Source organism: Pelophylax lessonae, assembly GCF_965119305.1.
Source record: "Pelophylax lessonae genome assembly, chromosome: 6".
Taxonomy (NCBI): domain Eukaryota; kingdom Metazoa; phylum Chordata; class Amphibia; order Anura; family Ranidae; genus Pelophylax; species Pelophylax lessonae.
The window spans coordinates 254,265,117-254,279,334 of NC_138773.1; the positions used below are offsets into that span (position 1 = coordinate 254,265,117).

General features: G+C 40.0%; 1 protein-coding gene across 1 annotated transcript in view; it reads right to left on the reverse strand.

Annotated features, from left to right (window-relative positions):
* The window catches only part of MYO3B (myosin IIIB), a 597,729-nt gene that overhangs the window by 158,669 nt on the left and 424,842 nt on the right, over positions 1 to 14,218 (reverse strand). Inside the window, exons 27-29 of the mRNA XM_082260313.1 lie at positions 10,256 to 10,367; positions 4,929 to 5,091; positions 119 to 199 (exon numbers count right to left, since the gene is read on the reverse strand). Of these exons, the coding sequence (XP_082116439.1) occupies positions 119 to 199; positions 4,929 to 5,091; positions 10,256 to 10,367 (356 nt within the window). The remainder of the gene's footprint in view (positions 1 to 118; positions 200 to 4,928; positions 5,092 to 10,255; positions 10,368 to 14,218) is intronic.

The window sequence follows — 14,218 nt, forward strand, 5'->3', positions numbered from 1 at the left end:
GTTTAATTTTGTTTAACACAGAGGCTAGACTAGGTGGAGGTCTTATTTAATTAGCCGCAGGAAATCTCCCATAACCCTGGAATAACAATGTGTACCATTAAATGACTATTTCTGTTACCTGCTTGAATAACAGTAGCTGCTCCATTTCTTCTGCTTCCTATTTCCTGGAATTTTTTCCGAGTATCGTATCCCCTCCATGCTGGAAGATCATAGAAGTACATGGTATTCTAATGGCATACTTTTGCAGAAATAAAAACAAGATAGCAGTTCATAAAAAGTGAATCTTCACCCAGTAAAACAACGTTTTTTGCTTCTGGCTCTCACAGTTATATAAAAAATGTAAGTGCTGTTGACTTCTTTTGGCTGCATGAGAATAATGTTGCACTTCCTTTAGCCTATAATGGTGTGTACACACCACTGAATTCTACGCGTGGGCAGATTTGGCACAGGACTTTTGAACTTTGCAAAGAGCAGCACATGCCGGGACTTTCCCATGTATGCGTAAAGATGCTGAAGTGATGTAGGCCCCAAATCTCTACATGTTTGCCCATGCGTAGCAAATCCCCCACGTGTGCTCATGTGGTGCAAGTCTCTTCTGTGTTCTGAAGGCTGAAAGAGTCCTTCAGCACATCTGCTCATGTGCCAAGAGAGAATTTTTAAAGCTGTTCTAAAACCTTACAGTTTTTCAGCTTAATGTATTCTATGCATTAAGGTGAAAAATCGTCTGTGCTGCAGTTGCCCCCGAGACCTCCCATTTCCTTACCTGAGCCCATCTGATCCAACGATGTGCATGAGCGCAGTGGGTCCAGCCGCTGTCTCTCTCCTCATTGGAAAGATTGATAGCATAGCAATTGGCTCTCAATGCTGATTATACCGAGTCCTCAGGAGCAATCACACATGGGTACCCCCAGGGAAAGTGGCTTTCCCTGGGGGCATCCAATGAAGAGGAGGGGCCTGGAGCGCTGGCAGGGGACCCCAGAAGAAGAGGATCAGGGCTGCTCTGTGCAAAACTATTGCACAGAGCAGGTAAGTATAGGCATGCTTTTTGTTTTTATGAAAAAAAGCCCAAAGCTTTACAAAACGTTTAATTAATACAGTATAACAACTAAGCCATCCCAGGGATAGACACACTGTGTGTCCTGTGCAGTCTAAGAGTCTAAGTCTAAGAGTAAAGCCTGGTACACATGGTAATTTCTTTTTCGTTCAGCTCAGTGGGCTGAATAAAAAACTGAGCACTCACAAGGAGTTCTCTGTACTAACTATTCTATGCTATTGTGTTCTGACGGGGGGACTGCCCCTCCGCAAGAACACACCGGTCAGCGCTCGCAGCCATTGGCTAAAAGCGCGGATCCGATGCTGATCAGTTGCTGGTTGTTCCATAAGCTTGTTTGACAGAAGCCGGTCATGAGATTGGTTTCTGGCAAACAAGGACCTGTACACACACGGGCCTGAACATCAGCCAGTATCTACTCTACCGGCTAATTCCGACCGATATTTGGCCCAAGTCTACAGGGCTTAACAAAAAGGGGATCAAAAATGAAAATCAAGTAGGGTAACCAGACGTATCCAGTTTCAGAGTATAGTCCCTGATTTTAAAGGACTGTTCTGAGAGAAAAAAAGTGTCCCCGATTTCTTCCCCGGGTAAAAGAATGTATCCCTGATTTTTTACAGCTTTAGTAATGATATCTCAGGCCTGGGCGGCTGCAGGGTAATCTATTTTAGCAGCAATGGAGCAAGAGGAAGGATAGGAGGAGTGTACCGCCTCTCTGCTGTCTGTGGGGTTATTGTTGATGTCACCTGCTGACATCATGTGGTCTACCCGGACCCTCACCCCTCGGCTTGTTTAGACTTTTTTATGGGAGATCTCCCCCTGTTAGCACAATTTAGCCACACCCAACATTTTGGTGTAGCACGCATCATGTTCCGCTGTTATACCGACCCCTGCCCCACCCACAATAAAAGTGGCCATGGTCGTAGGTTGTTGAGGGATTTCATTTTTAAAATTTGGTCACCTTAAAATAGAGTCAATAACATAGAGATCCATTAGGGCATATTTATGTAGTGATTTACTGATACATTTGATGACACATTCGCAAGCTGATAAAAACATTCTCTGACATTCAACAACATCAGTATTTCGATGGTAAAATGTGGTTACTGTAAAATGTACCCTATTTATATTGGAGTGAATGTCACATTCCCTGCACATTTACAACAAAATTTCTGAATACTTTGTAAAATAGCATTTGAAAGCAAAGGAAATGCAGTGTGTTTGTCACTAACATAATTATAATAAAAAAAATGATTAAAAATGGGAGCTGCCTCCATCCAACCAGGCTAGCTGGATGCCAGTGACATTAGGGCAGCAAATTTACGTACCACTCACCTGCCTAAGCGGGGGATAACTTGGTGGCTGACAACAATCCGATGAAATACATCTAATTATTTACATGTGTGCAGGAGATCAAGAACTTCTGGTACCACATTTAAATGCCCACTGCAGTGCAACATATTAGGCTTCTTTCACACGGCCGCTCCGGTGTTTGGCTCCGCTGCGGGACTTTTTTTTTTTTTTTTATCATGGAGCGGATGACATTTGTGTCATCCGCTCCGTATGTCCGCATATCATCCCATCCGTTTGCGGATGATATGCGGACATAATGTAAGTCTATGGGCATTGCGGATGTCAGCGGATGACACCGCTGACATCCGATTTTCCTTCCTTTCCGTTTTTTGAACGGAGGAAAAATAGGGTTCTGTTCCGTTCCAAAAAACGAAACAGAACTGAAAGGAAGAAAATCGGATGTCAGCGGATGGTATTCCGCTGACATCCGCAATGCCATTGACTTACATTATGTCCGTAAATCATCCGCAAAAAAATAGGATGATTTGCGGACATACAGAGCACCCGTGTGAAAGGGCCCTTATATTCTCGTAACTGTATATGTTTATAAACTGTAATGATAGTGTAGCAATATTTCCAGGCATTGAGCCTGATATGAGTCTGCCATTGTTACCGGTACACTTCCAACACATTTAAGTTGAATACCCCAGTGTGAGATTGGAGACAATGACCATTCCGGCATCTTTGGTTTGTTTTGTTTATTTTGTAATGGGGATGGGAGAAGGGAATGAGTGGGATACTCCTTTGGCTCAACTAGGTTTAACTGGATCAAGAAAAATGCCTGTTGGCGCTGTTTTGACACCAGCTCAATGCCGACCAACGCTTCCTGGCGCTTGGAGATACTGTTTGGCTGAACTGTGCTAGAACTTCGACTTTAACTCAGAAGATCCCGGACTGTAGTGACACTTGACTCTTGACACTCTGTTTAGCTCAAAAGTCCAATGAACCGCTCCCTCCAGCCCTTCACTGACTGAGGTAGCTCCTTGTAACTGCTTGTGTTGCTGCAACCCTTAACACTGCACACTGCACGCTATACACCTAACTCTTCAGGGCCCAACCGCTGGCGCCCCCTTTACACTTTCAGGGTCCACTCACTAGGCATCCCCTCTGATACTTCAGTGTCCTCTCACTAGGCACCCCCTTTACCGCTAGCTAGCTCCTGGATCCCAGGGACCCTCACCGGAGTGGTCTCCTTTAAGCTGGGCAGACCCCTAGGGGCAGTTCACAGTACTCACGAACTTGGAATGCTTTCCTGGAACTGAACCCCTCTTTCTCTACTGGTCCTCGGCAACACCGAATCCTCTCTGCAGCTCCGCTCAGCTCAGCTCTCTCTCTGGATTCTCAGGCAGACCACCCGAGACACCCGATCCTTCTGACAGGAGGAGAGACAGCCGCACTCTCCCTCCTGGGACTCTGCTTCCCGCCAAAGACGCTGCGTCATGCGCTCCCTTCAAACTTATACCCACTCCCAGAATCCTCTGCAGCAGAATCTGCCTTCTGGGGTAGATACAGGCCTGAATGTGCCTCTGATTGGTTTTCCTCCACTACCCAATAAGAATCCTCTCATGGAGGCAGTGGGGAGAGTCCCCTTTCAGTAACCACACCTGGGAGACATGACAGCCCGGCTGAAAATCATGGCCTTGCTGTTAGGCAGCCAAGGCCCACTATACTTTTACCTAGCACCTACCATGTAGGGTGCTACAATAGTATTTGGTATATTCATTGCTTTTGTTTTATTTCACATGCCTTTCACATGCCTTTCATAAAAACATTAATCTCATTTACATGCAGGACCAACCTAATCCAAGAAAAGTGAGAATTACTGTGGTTGGGACAAACCATATAACACTTTACCACTTCTGGGGTGCTTACAATGGTCAGCTTTTTTTCATATCCATTGGCATCACTGCTATACTAATACCAGCTTACATACCCTTCAGGCTGGGTTCACACGGGTTGCCATATCACATCTGACTCGCAGGCAGTTCACACTGTTCTCTGCAAATCGCTGCAGGTGTCAATGTAAAGTTAATGACACCCCTAAATTGGTTCACAGACGCAGTGTGAACTGTGAAATCAGATGGGAATCCGGGAAAATGATTCTATTGCGGACCAGAAAAAGGGTCCTGCACCATTTTGGTCTGAATGCGAAGCAATTTAACCATACAAACTGTATGGCTGAATTTGCATCGCACAGACATCGCATGTGATGTGCACAGCAATGCGGTGTGAATCACATGCAATGTCTGGCATCGCATAAGTGTGAACCCAGCCTCAGGGTTGGAGGGGCAGAGGGTGCTTTGAGAGGAATTCCACATCCATTTTTCCAGATGGAGAAGTAAGTGAGAAGCAAAGTAGAAAATGTAGAACAGAAACAAATAGTAGCCAGGTGGCCACTGAGTGACTGTAATGGTATGATTGGGGCTATAATTATATTTTTTATACAGGGCACTTATGTATCAGTCACTGGGTCCTTCTTATTCTAGTTTTGTTTTATGTCAAGGTGTAACAGTGCAATATTTACCAGCTTGAATGCAGGTAGCGCTCTTATTCCTTTTCTCTTTAACTTTCTTGTATCTCCTTGCTCCAAGCCATCCTTTGGTATAGGCTTGCATCACCACTACTCGTCCAATGACTTCTCTCAAGAGGAGATTTAACTGTTCTACATGATAATATTTCAAGAACACCTTCAACAGAAAGAAATGCTGTGAAACACAACTGCAAATCTTTGTTTTTTTTATAAAACAACCACAGATACAGTATACAAACTTAAAGAGTAACTCCACTTTCGTGGGGGGAAAAAATAGCAAATAAAGAAAAAACATTATAGCGTATACAATTGCGACACAAATCATATTGTAATTGAATATTATAATAAATGACCTTTCCTTCTCAATCTGCAGATGTTGTTATTTTCTGAAAATGCAATGTAATATGGCTATCCGGAGCTGTTCTGTACACAGAATATGTACTGACCACACCCCAGAAACATTATTTCCTGCTTGTGTGATTGTCTCACCAATTTTCCCAGAACTGTGCACTAAGATACAAGTCAGATTTCTGGCATCCCCTGCAATAAAAATGTCATTTTTGGTGAGATACTCCCAATAGGAACACGTCTAAATGGATGCAGCCCCATTAGTGCTCTGCAGCTGCCACAGCTGATAGATAATTATGAACACACTCCCATTTGACCCACTCAGCACAGAGGCACAGAGGAACAAACAGTGATTTCCTCAGAATAACAAAAGGTAGGAATCTGCAACAAAGTTTGTTACAATCCTTGTAATGTACACAGACCACCCAGAGGGGGATGTTTTTTCTCAACAAAAGTGGAGTTATGCTTTAAGTAAAAAAAAGTTTTTTTTTAAATTGTAAAAACTGAAAGTTACACCCAAGCACATAAAATCCCCCATCTAAAATTTTTTTTGAAGCCCATAAAAATGTAAATGCGCGCTTCAGGGGACCTGCACATAAAAACGCAGATTGCAATACATATGTTAGATATCCCCCCGTACATCGGAGTGAGAGCAATATTTCTAGCCCCAGACCTCCTCCATATTGCTAAACTGATGGCTGACTGAAGTTTGTCACCAGTTCACGGCGCACGTAAATTTAAGGTTTGACATGCTGGGAATCTATTTACTCAGTGCAACTACATCTTTTATATTTTACAAAAAAATTGGGTAATTTATTGTTTTTGTGTGCCCTATAATTATTACCTTTAGTGTATTTTTTTACTGAAATTTTGTGTTTCCCAGACTTTTGCAGTGACATAAAAAATTGGAACTACCACTATTTTATACTCTAGGGCAGTGATGGCGAACCTTGGCACCCCAGATGTTTTGGAACTACATTTCCCATGATGCTCAACTACATTGCAGTGTATGAGCATCATGGGAAATGTAGTTCCAAAACATCTAGGGTGCCAAGGTTCACCATCACTGCTCTAGGGTGTCTGCTTTTATATAATATTTTGGGAGTTTTATGTAATCTTAAGGCCTAAAATGATTTTTTAAGCATGTGTGCAAAAACAGCTCTGGCAGCGAAAAGGTTAAAGACACTTCCTCAATTCATTGTGGCTAAAGGGCAGGAAGCAAAGGGAAATTTTCCTATTGGGTCACAGATGCAAACTGTTGCGCTATAAAAAAAAAAAAAAGACTGACAATAAAAAAAAAATCCAATAAAATAAAAACTGCAAAACAAAAATCAAATTTCTTCATCAATTTAGGCCAGTATGTATTCTGCTACCTATTTTTGGTTAAAAAAAAAATCCCAGTAGTATATTGATTGATTTGCTGAAAAGTTATAGCGTCTACAAACTATGGGATATTTTTATTTAATTATTAGTAATTCCAGTGATCAGCGACTTCTAGCGGGACTGCCACATTGCGGCCGACATTCTGACACTTATGACATTTTTTACACTTTTAAGGGACCAGTGACACTAAAACAGTGATCAGTGCTATAAATATGCACTGTCACTGTACTAATGACACTGGCTGGGAAGGGGTTTAAACATCTGGGGTGATGTCCCTATACTTCAGCAACTTTTGCCCCTTAAAATCCCAATTAGAGGGAATTCTTCTGTATTGTTGTTTACATAGGGATGTGGGCAGTACTCTCCAATTGGCTCCAGTAAGGCAATTCTGGGGTGATCAAAGGGTTAACTGTGTGCCTAGCCAGTGTTTTACTTTACTGTGGGAGGAGCTTTTACTAGGGGAAGAGATTAAATTTATTCCCTGCTTTACAGGGACACACATTCCATCCCTTCCTTTCTGTCAGAATGGCAATCTGCCTTGTTTACATAGACAGATCACAATTCTGTATCTTTTTTTCACAATTGGTGGGTGCTGCCGGACACCGAATCCAGTGATTACATACAGCATGAGCCCACGAGTGGTGCGCCTTAACGCGCCCCATACCTGGAAGTATTGGATCATGTATATATACGTGATCTGGCGCACAGATCCCGCCCTGTAGCAGTAAAACTGCTATAGGGCGTACCTGAACTGGTTAAGCCAGCTGGCTAAACAAAAAAAACAGAACCATTTATGGCAAGCTTAGGGCTCTGCTGCAGGGCTGTGTGCAGCCAGAGGAATGCCCTGCCCACCCCCTGGGAAAACAATAGAATCAGTAATTCTGTTACTGTGGCAGTCTGCTGGGAAGAACTGTGACACACTGATATATTGTAATCCTATTGGATTACATTACTAAATAAAATAAATTGACCTTAGTTTGCCCCCCAGTGCCCTTGCCTGCAGTTTTACTGTACTTTATGTATATATATATATATATATATATATATATATATATATATATATATATATATATATATACACACATATATATATATATATATATATATATATATATATATATATATATGTGTGTATTCGTATATATATATATATATATATATATATATATATATATATATATATATATATATATATATACTGTATATATATATATATATATATATATATAACATATATATATATATATATACACTTTAACTTATTTATAGTTTTTTATTATATTATAATTTATGATTTTGTGTTTCAGACTTTATCATACCCGAGATGTTATAAAGAAGAACGCACAGTAAAAAAAAAAATCATATGTAAATAGTTGGTTTGGGCTGCTCATCCTTAAGAATTACATGCAAAATAATTTTACCGCTTTCAGCACCTAAAATCTGAAATAATCATACCGCCAGGGAGGTTAAGATACTTTTTTGGACACTGATAGTTCTTTTTCTCCTTTTCAAAACACCGTTATTCCCTTCCAGAGTACTTCTGTTGTTTTTTTTGTTAATGCGATAATCCTTCTACTATAGTTTAGTTGGCTGATACAATAAACCGCACAAGTAGCTACATGCAAAGTATTATAATCCACACCAAACAATCTGATTTCAATTTGCTAAAGCCAGGCCAGTACAAAAAGGGTCAGAAGGTCAAGATCAAGAGGGTCAGAATAGGTGTAACCTAAAACCACGTCTAGAATATCCAGGCTTGTGTCCTTGTGGCTGGGCAAGTGTGAGTCTCAGAAATATTTTGATGAATTATTGTTCACCTTCAAGTGAATTCTGAGGATTATACTCCGTTTCTTGCTGTACCATATGCAGTACCTATTTCTGTTTTATATAATCAGATATGGAGATGATTCATCCTGTAGATTTCAGCATGTCAAGCAGATGGAAATGTAACTTTGCTGAACAACTGTTGACCTAACTGGTTGACTTCCACTGAGAGAGATAAAAAAAAGTAAGGCACAACCATTGTGGAGCACTGCTATGTAACAAAAATGTAACATACTACACCTAACCAACCCTTAGGGCCCTTTCACACGGGCGCTCCGTATGTCTGCAAATCATCCTATTTTTTTTGCGGATGATTTACGGACATAATGTAAGTCAATGGCATTGCGGATGTCAGCGGAATACCATCCGCTGACATCCGATTTTCTTCCTTTCAGTTCTGTTCCGTTTTTTGGAACGGAACAGAACCCTATTTTTCCTCCGTTCAAAAAACGGAAAGGAAGGAAAATCGAAAGTCAGCGGTGTCATCCGCTGACATCCGCAATGCCCATAGACTTACATTATGTCCGCATATCATCCGCAAACGGATGGGATGATATGCGGACATACGGAGCGGATGACACAAATGTCATCCGCTCCGTGAAAAAAAAAAAGTCCCGCAGCGGAGAAAAACAGCGGAGCAGCCGTGTGAAAGAGCCCTTAGACGTGTGGCATCGTTAGGTTCCTTTTTTAAGGCTTTATACGTTTTCTGCAAGTACAGAATAATATCTGTTGATCCTTACAGAACTCCAGTGTCCTTGTAACTTCCTGAGTACTAAACTGAAATCTCAAGCAATGTTATCAGCCTGCCTAGTTATCCTGACTTGCCACAGGTCGCCAACTCTGGAAATATTAAAGCCAGACTTCACTTAGAGGCGCTCCGCTTTTTGTTTTCATCTTTGAATTACAGAGTCGACTTTTCTCTGCAGCAGATCCAGCCCTGGGAGTCATCTATTCCCTTCATCTCCTCCATTTTATCTATACCTACTAGTGACTATGCATGAAATTTAACCCCTTTGATGCTATCTAGGTATGTGTTATGCGCCAACTTTTACCTTGTCAGACTGACAGCCAGGCAACCAGCATTTTTAGGAAGTCAATCATGGCAGAGCCTGTAGATCTCACAAATCAAAGACGTTCACTTAAGTTGGCTATACACTATTTCAATTTTGTCCGATTCCTGCTGAACAAGCCAAAATTTGTGGAAAGACATGGTGGCACCCCAAAATGTTTTGTTGAAGGAGTCACTCTAAAATTTCTCAAACAGTGCTTTCATCCAATCAGATGCAATCACTGTTTGAGTATTTAGCAGCCACTAGAGCAGGAGCTGCTAAATACAATAGCCAGATGCTGAGATTTCACCTTTAAATGCTGCCTAGCATGGATGGGGAAATAGATGATTTTTTTTTTATGAGCAAGTAATAAGGCAGACAATACAGCATTCAAAATTGAAGATCGAAATCGATGGATTTCACTTGTTCAACCCACAGGGCTTAAAGGGAAATATCCCAAATTCGTATGGCCAGCTTTGGAAAATTCAAACGCATCAAGGACAATTAAAAAACAGGGTTATTTCTTGTAGAAATTGGATGACTATTGAGAAAATAGATGCACCTTATTCACTAAGCTAAGCGAACATTTACTTTCCAGAGTAAAAATAACCCCAATAAATATTAGTTCAGTAAAGTTCTATGTACATGAAATTAAACCCATCTTCATGTTCTGGGAAACGAAACCATCGGGATTGCCAGAATATTTTATAGCCTTACCTTACTTTTTCCAAGAACCCAGTTTTCAAGCCTGGCCTTCTCTAGAATGGCAGCACAACTCTCTTTTGTGGCAGGGGGATTTTGATGTGCTCTGAAGGCAAGATAATAGTACCTTGAAAACGGAAGAAAAGACTTATTAAAGCTGAACTCTGGGGACACACCTAAATATCCAACTGAAAAACACATCAGCTCATTTAGCTGCCATGGATTTGCACTTTTGTGATTCATTCACCTCTACCAGACAGCAAAGCCAGGTGGAGGCACCACACCACTTTCTGTACTAGTGTTAAGGCAGCTTTCTGATTGGGCAATTAAGGAGGAGTAACACATTGATAAGTCACCAGCTCTACTCACTCTGTTCTCTTTTCCTATCAGCACATGTTGTACTGCTGTATGGTATGGCATGAGGCTGATATTAAGGCATTTTTAGGGACTTACAGTAGTTTTATATAAAAATAGCTTGAATTATTATTAAAAAGTATACAAATTATTTATATATATATTGAGTGGTGTTTTATTTTATATCTGCCTAGAGTTCAGTTTTAAAGTAAGCAATGGCGGAGCTGTCATTTTACCAAATACCAAATGAAAAGATATTAGAAGGAATGGATAAAGTGGGTTGATTTACAAAATGCAAATAGGTTAATTATGCAAGGGAAATTTCACTTTTCAAAGGAAGTTTTCTCATAGCATATGTGTTTAGTTATTCAACCCCAGTGTCTTTTCTGTCAATCCTCTGTTTTAAAAGTGAACGTAAGCAGAGGCAAAAGCCATTTTGTATGCTTAACCATCATTGCCAAGTACACAACTTATCATTTCACTACTGACTTGATTCATGGGTGCTGATCCATTCTATAGATTGCCTGTCACTCATGTAATTGCCACTGCCACCTTGATGTGCTAATCACTAATCTATAGTTTCCTGCAATAAATTCACACACAACTTCTTTAAGGAATTTATATAACTCAGAGGTGTTGAATTTTAGTCATTAAGGAAAGAACTCCACTAAGCATTTCTTGATTCTAATTTGACCATAAAAATTATAAAAAAACGCAATGAGATTTCAGAAAACAACAATCCTCTGCAAAAAAAAAAGCAACCAGTGTTTATTGGTTCTCCAAGGCAGTGTTTCTTAACCTTTATTCAATCAAGACGCCCTTTAAAACTGTTTACAGTCACAAGGTACCCAATTCTAAAATGTAAAAACTAGTCTAATAGTCCCTTTTCTTCTTCTCCTTCTTCTCCTGTGGTTGAGGCATGGAAGTGCCAAATCTTTTCCTGTTGGAACACTCTGACAATTGGCCATTACAAGAGGATTTAGAAGCCTGCTGAAGGTATGTGGGCTGGTAGATGCCTGGTGTTATATCAACTGCAAGGTTTTTTTCCATGACACAGAAAGCAGATCAGCAAGGCCTCATTATTTGTGATTTTTTTTTCATACAACACCAGCACTATATAAGTATTTCTGGTCATGACTAACTTATAGTTCATATTTTTATACATGATGCATGTAATTCATCCTGCATCCCCTTGCAGCTTTATATGCTTAACAACACAAACAGGTGCATCTCAAAAAATTTGAATATCATCAAAAAGTCAATGTATTTAAGTAATTTAATTCAAAAAGTGAAACTTATATATTTTATATAGATGCGTTATACACAGAGTGATATATTTCAAGCATTTCTTTCTTTTCATTTTGATGATTATGGCTTACAGCTAGTGAAACCAAAATTCAGTATCTCCGAAAAGTAGAATATTATATAAGACCAATAAAAAAGGATGTTTAGTACAGAAATGATGGCTTACTGAAAAATATGTCCCATGTACAGTATAGTATGCACTCAATACTTTGTCGGGGCTCCTTTTCCATTAATTGCTGCATCAATGCGACTTGGCATAGAGGCAATCAGCCTGTGGCACTGCTGAGGTGTTATGGAAGCCCAGGTTGCTTTGATAGCGACCTTCAGCTCGTCTGCATTGTTGGATCTGGTGTCTCTCATCTTCCTCTTGACAATACCCCACAGATTCTTTATGGGGTTTAGGTGAGGCAAGTTTGCTGGCCAGTCAAGCACAGTGATACCATGATCATTAAATCAGGTATTTGGTACTTTTGGCAGTGCTAAGTCCTGCTAGAAAATGAAATCAGCATCTCCATAAATCTGGTCAGCAGAAGGAAGCATTAAAAATGCTCTAGAATTTCCTGGTAGAGGGCTGCGCTGACTTTGGACTTGATAAAACACAGTGGACCAGGACCAGCAGATGATATGGCTCCCCAAATCATCACTGACTGTGGAAATGTCACACTGGACTTCATGCAACTTGGATTCTGTGCATCTCCACTCTCCCTCCAGACTCTGGGACCTTGATTTCCAAATTAAATGCAAAATTTACTTTCATCCGAAAAGAGGACTTTGGATCACTGAGCAACAGTCCAGTCTTTTTTTTTCCTGAGCCCAGGTAAGATGCTTTTGACTTGGTTCAGGACTGGTTTGACACAAGGAATGTGACAATTGTAGCCCGTTTCAAGGATACGTCTGTGTGTGGTGGCTCTTGAAGCACTGACACCAGCCGTAGTCCACTCCTTGTGAATCTCCTCCAAATTATTGAATGGTCTTTGCTTCACAATCCTCTCAAGGCTGCGGTTATTCCTGTTGCTTGTGCACATTTTTCTATCAACATTTTTCCTTCTTTTCAACTTTTCAATAATATGCTTCGATACAGCACTCTGTGAACAGCCAGCATCTTTAGCAATGACCTTTTAGGACTTACCCTCCTTGCGTAGACTGTTTTCTGGACAATTCTGAAATTTCTGGACAATTATTAAGTCAGCAGTCTTCCCCATGATTGTGTAACCTACTGAACCATTTAAAGGCTAATGAAACCTTTACAGGTGTTTTGAGTTAATTAGCTGATTTTAGTGTGTCTACAATATTGAACTTACTCACAATATTCTGATTTTCTGAGATACTGAATTTTGGGTTTTCCCTAACTGTAAGCCATAGTCATCAAAATCATTAGAAAGAAATGCTTGAAATATATCACTCGGTGTGTAATGAATCTAAATAATAAACGAGTTTCACTTTTTGAATTGAACTATTGAAATATAATAACTTGCTGTTAATATTCAATTTTTTTTAAGATGCACCTGTATGCATTACAAATAAGCTGGTTTTTTTTTTTTTTTTTAAGCAAAATGGTATAAGTTGGCAATACTTATAATGTGACCTAAAGAAACCAGTTATCAACTTTCAGTGCTATCTGTTACTGCTCTCTGCATTGCCCTATTAAACAAGTTTGGTTGTCTGGCATGTTTTGAACCGTTGTCCTGATTTTTATATTTATTATCATTGTATTTGAAATCCTGTTTATTCATTCTGAGTCAAATCTCCTGATCAGCCATTCTTCACTTCTGTTTTTGTATCAGAGTTCTTAAGACACAAGATGAGACCTTGCTGAATTTGCACACATTATTTGCTGTGCCCGGAGCCATAATTGCAGCTTTGAAAAGGTTCCTTTAAATGAAATATTGGGAATAGATAAATACATTAGCCAGTGATCCATGAAATTCTTCAAATATTCAGAAGAGCAGATCAAATGCTAAACAGATTGGCACTTCTTTGTTCATATTCAAAAACCCATTAGGCAAGAAAGAACAAGAGTCGCTGCCTTATGGAAAATCTCAGGATGTGAAAGATCCTTAAGCCTGCAACTTAATTGCTACTTTGATCCTTTTTAGTCCGGTATAAACAAAATAGATGAGCTAGCAGGTTTCCTTTCCTGCCAGTATCTTTAAACAATGCTTATATGACAGTTGTGTTTCATAAACTACTAATATGACATCTGAGGGTGAAATGGTGAGGAATACAGAAAAGCAATGTTTAAGAGACAGGGATAAAGTTAACCATGGGTCTTATTTCAAGACTTGGATAAAACTAAGTATGGGTGTTAGACTGATTTAT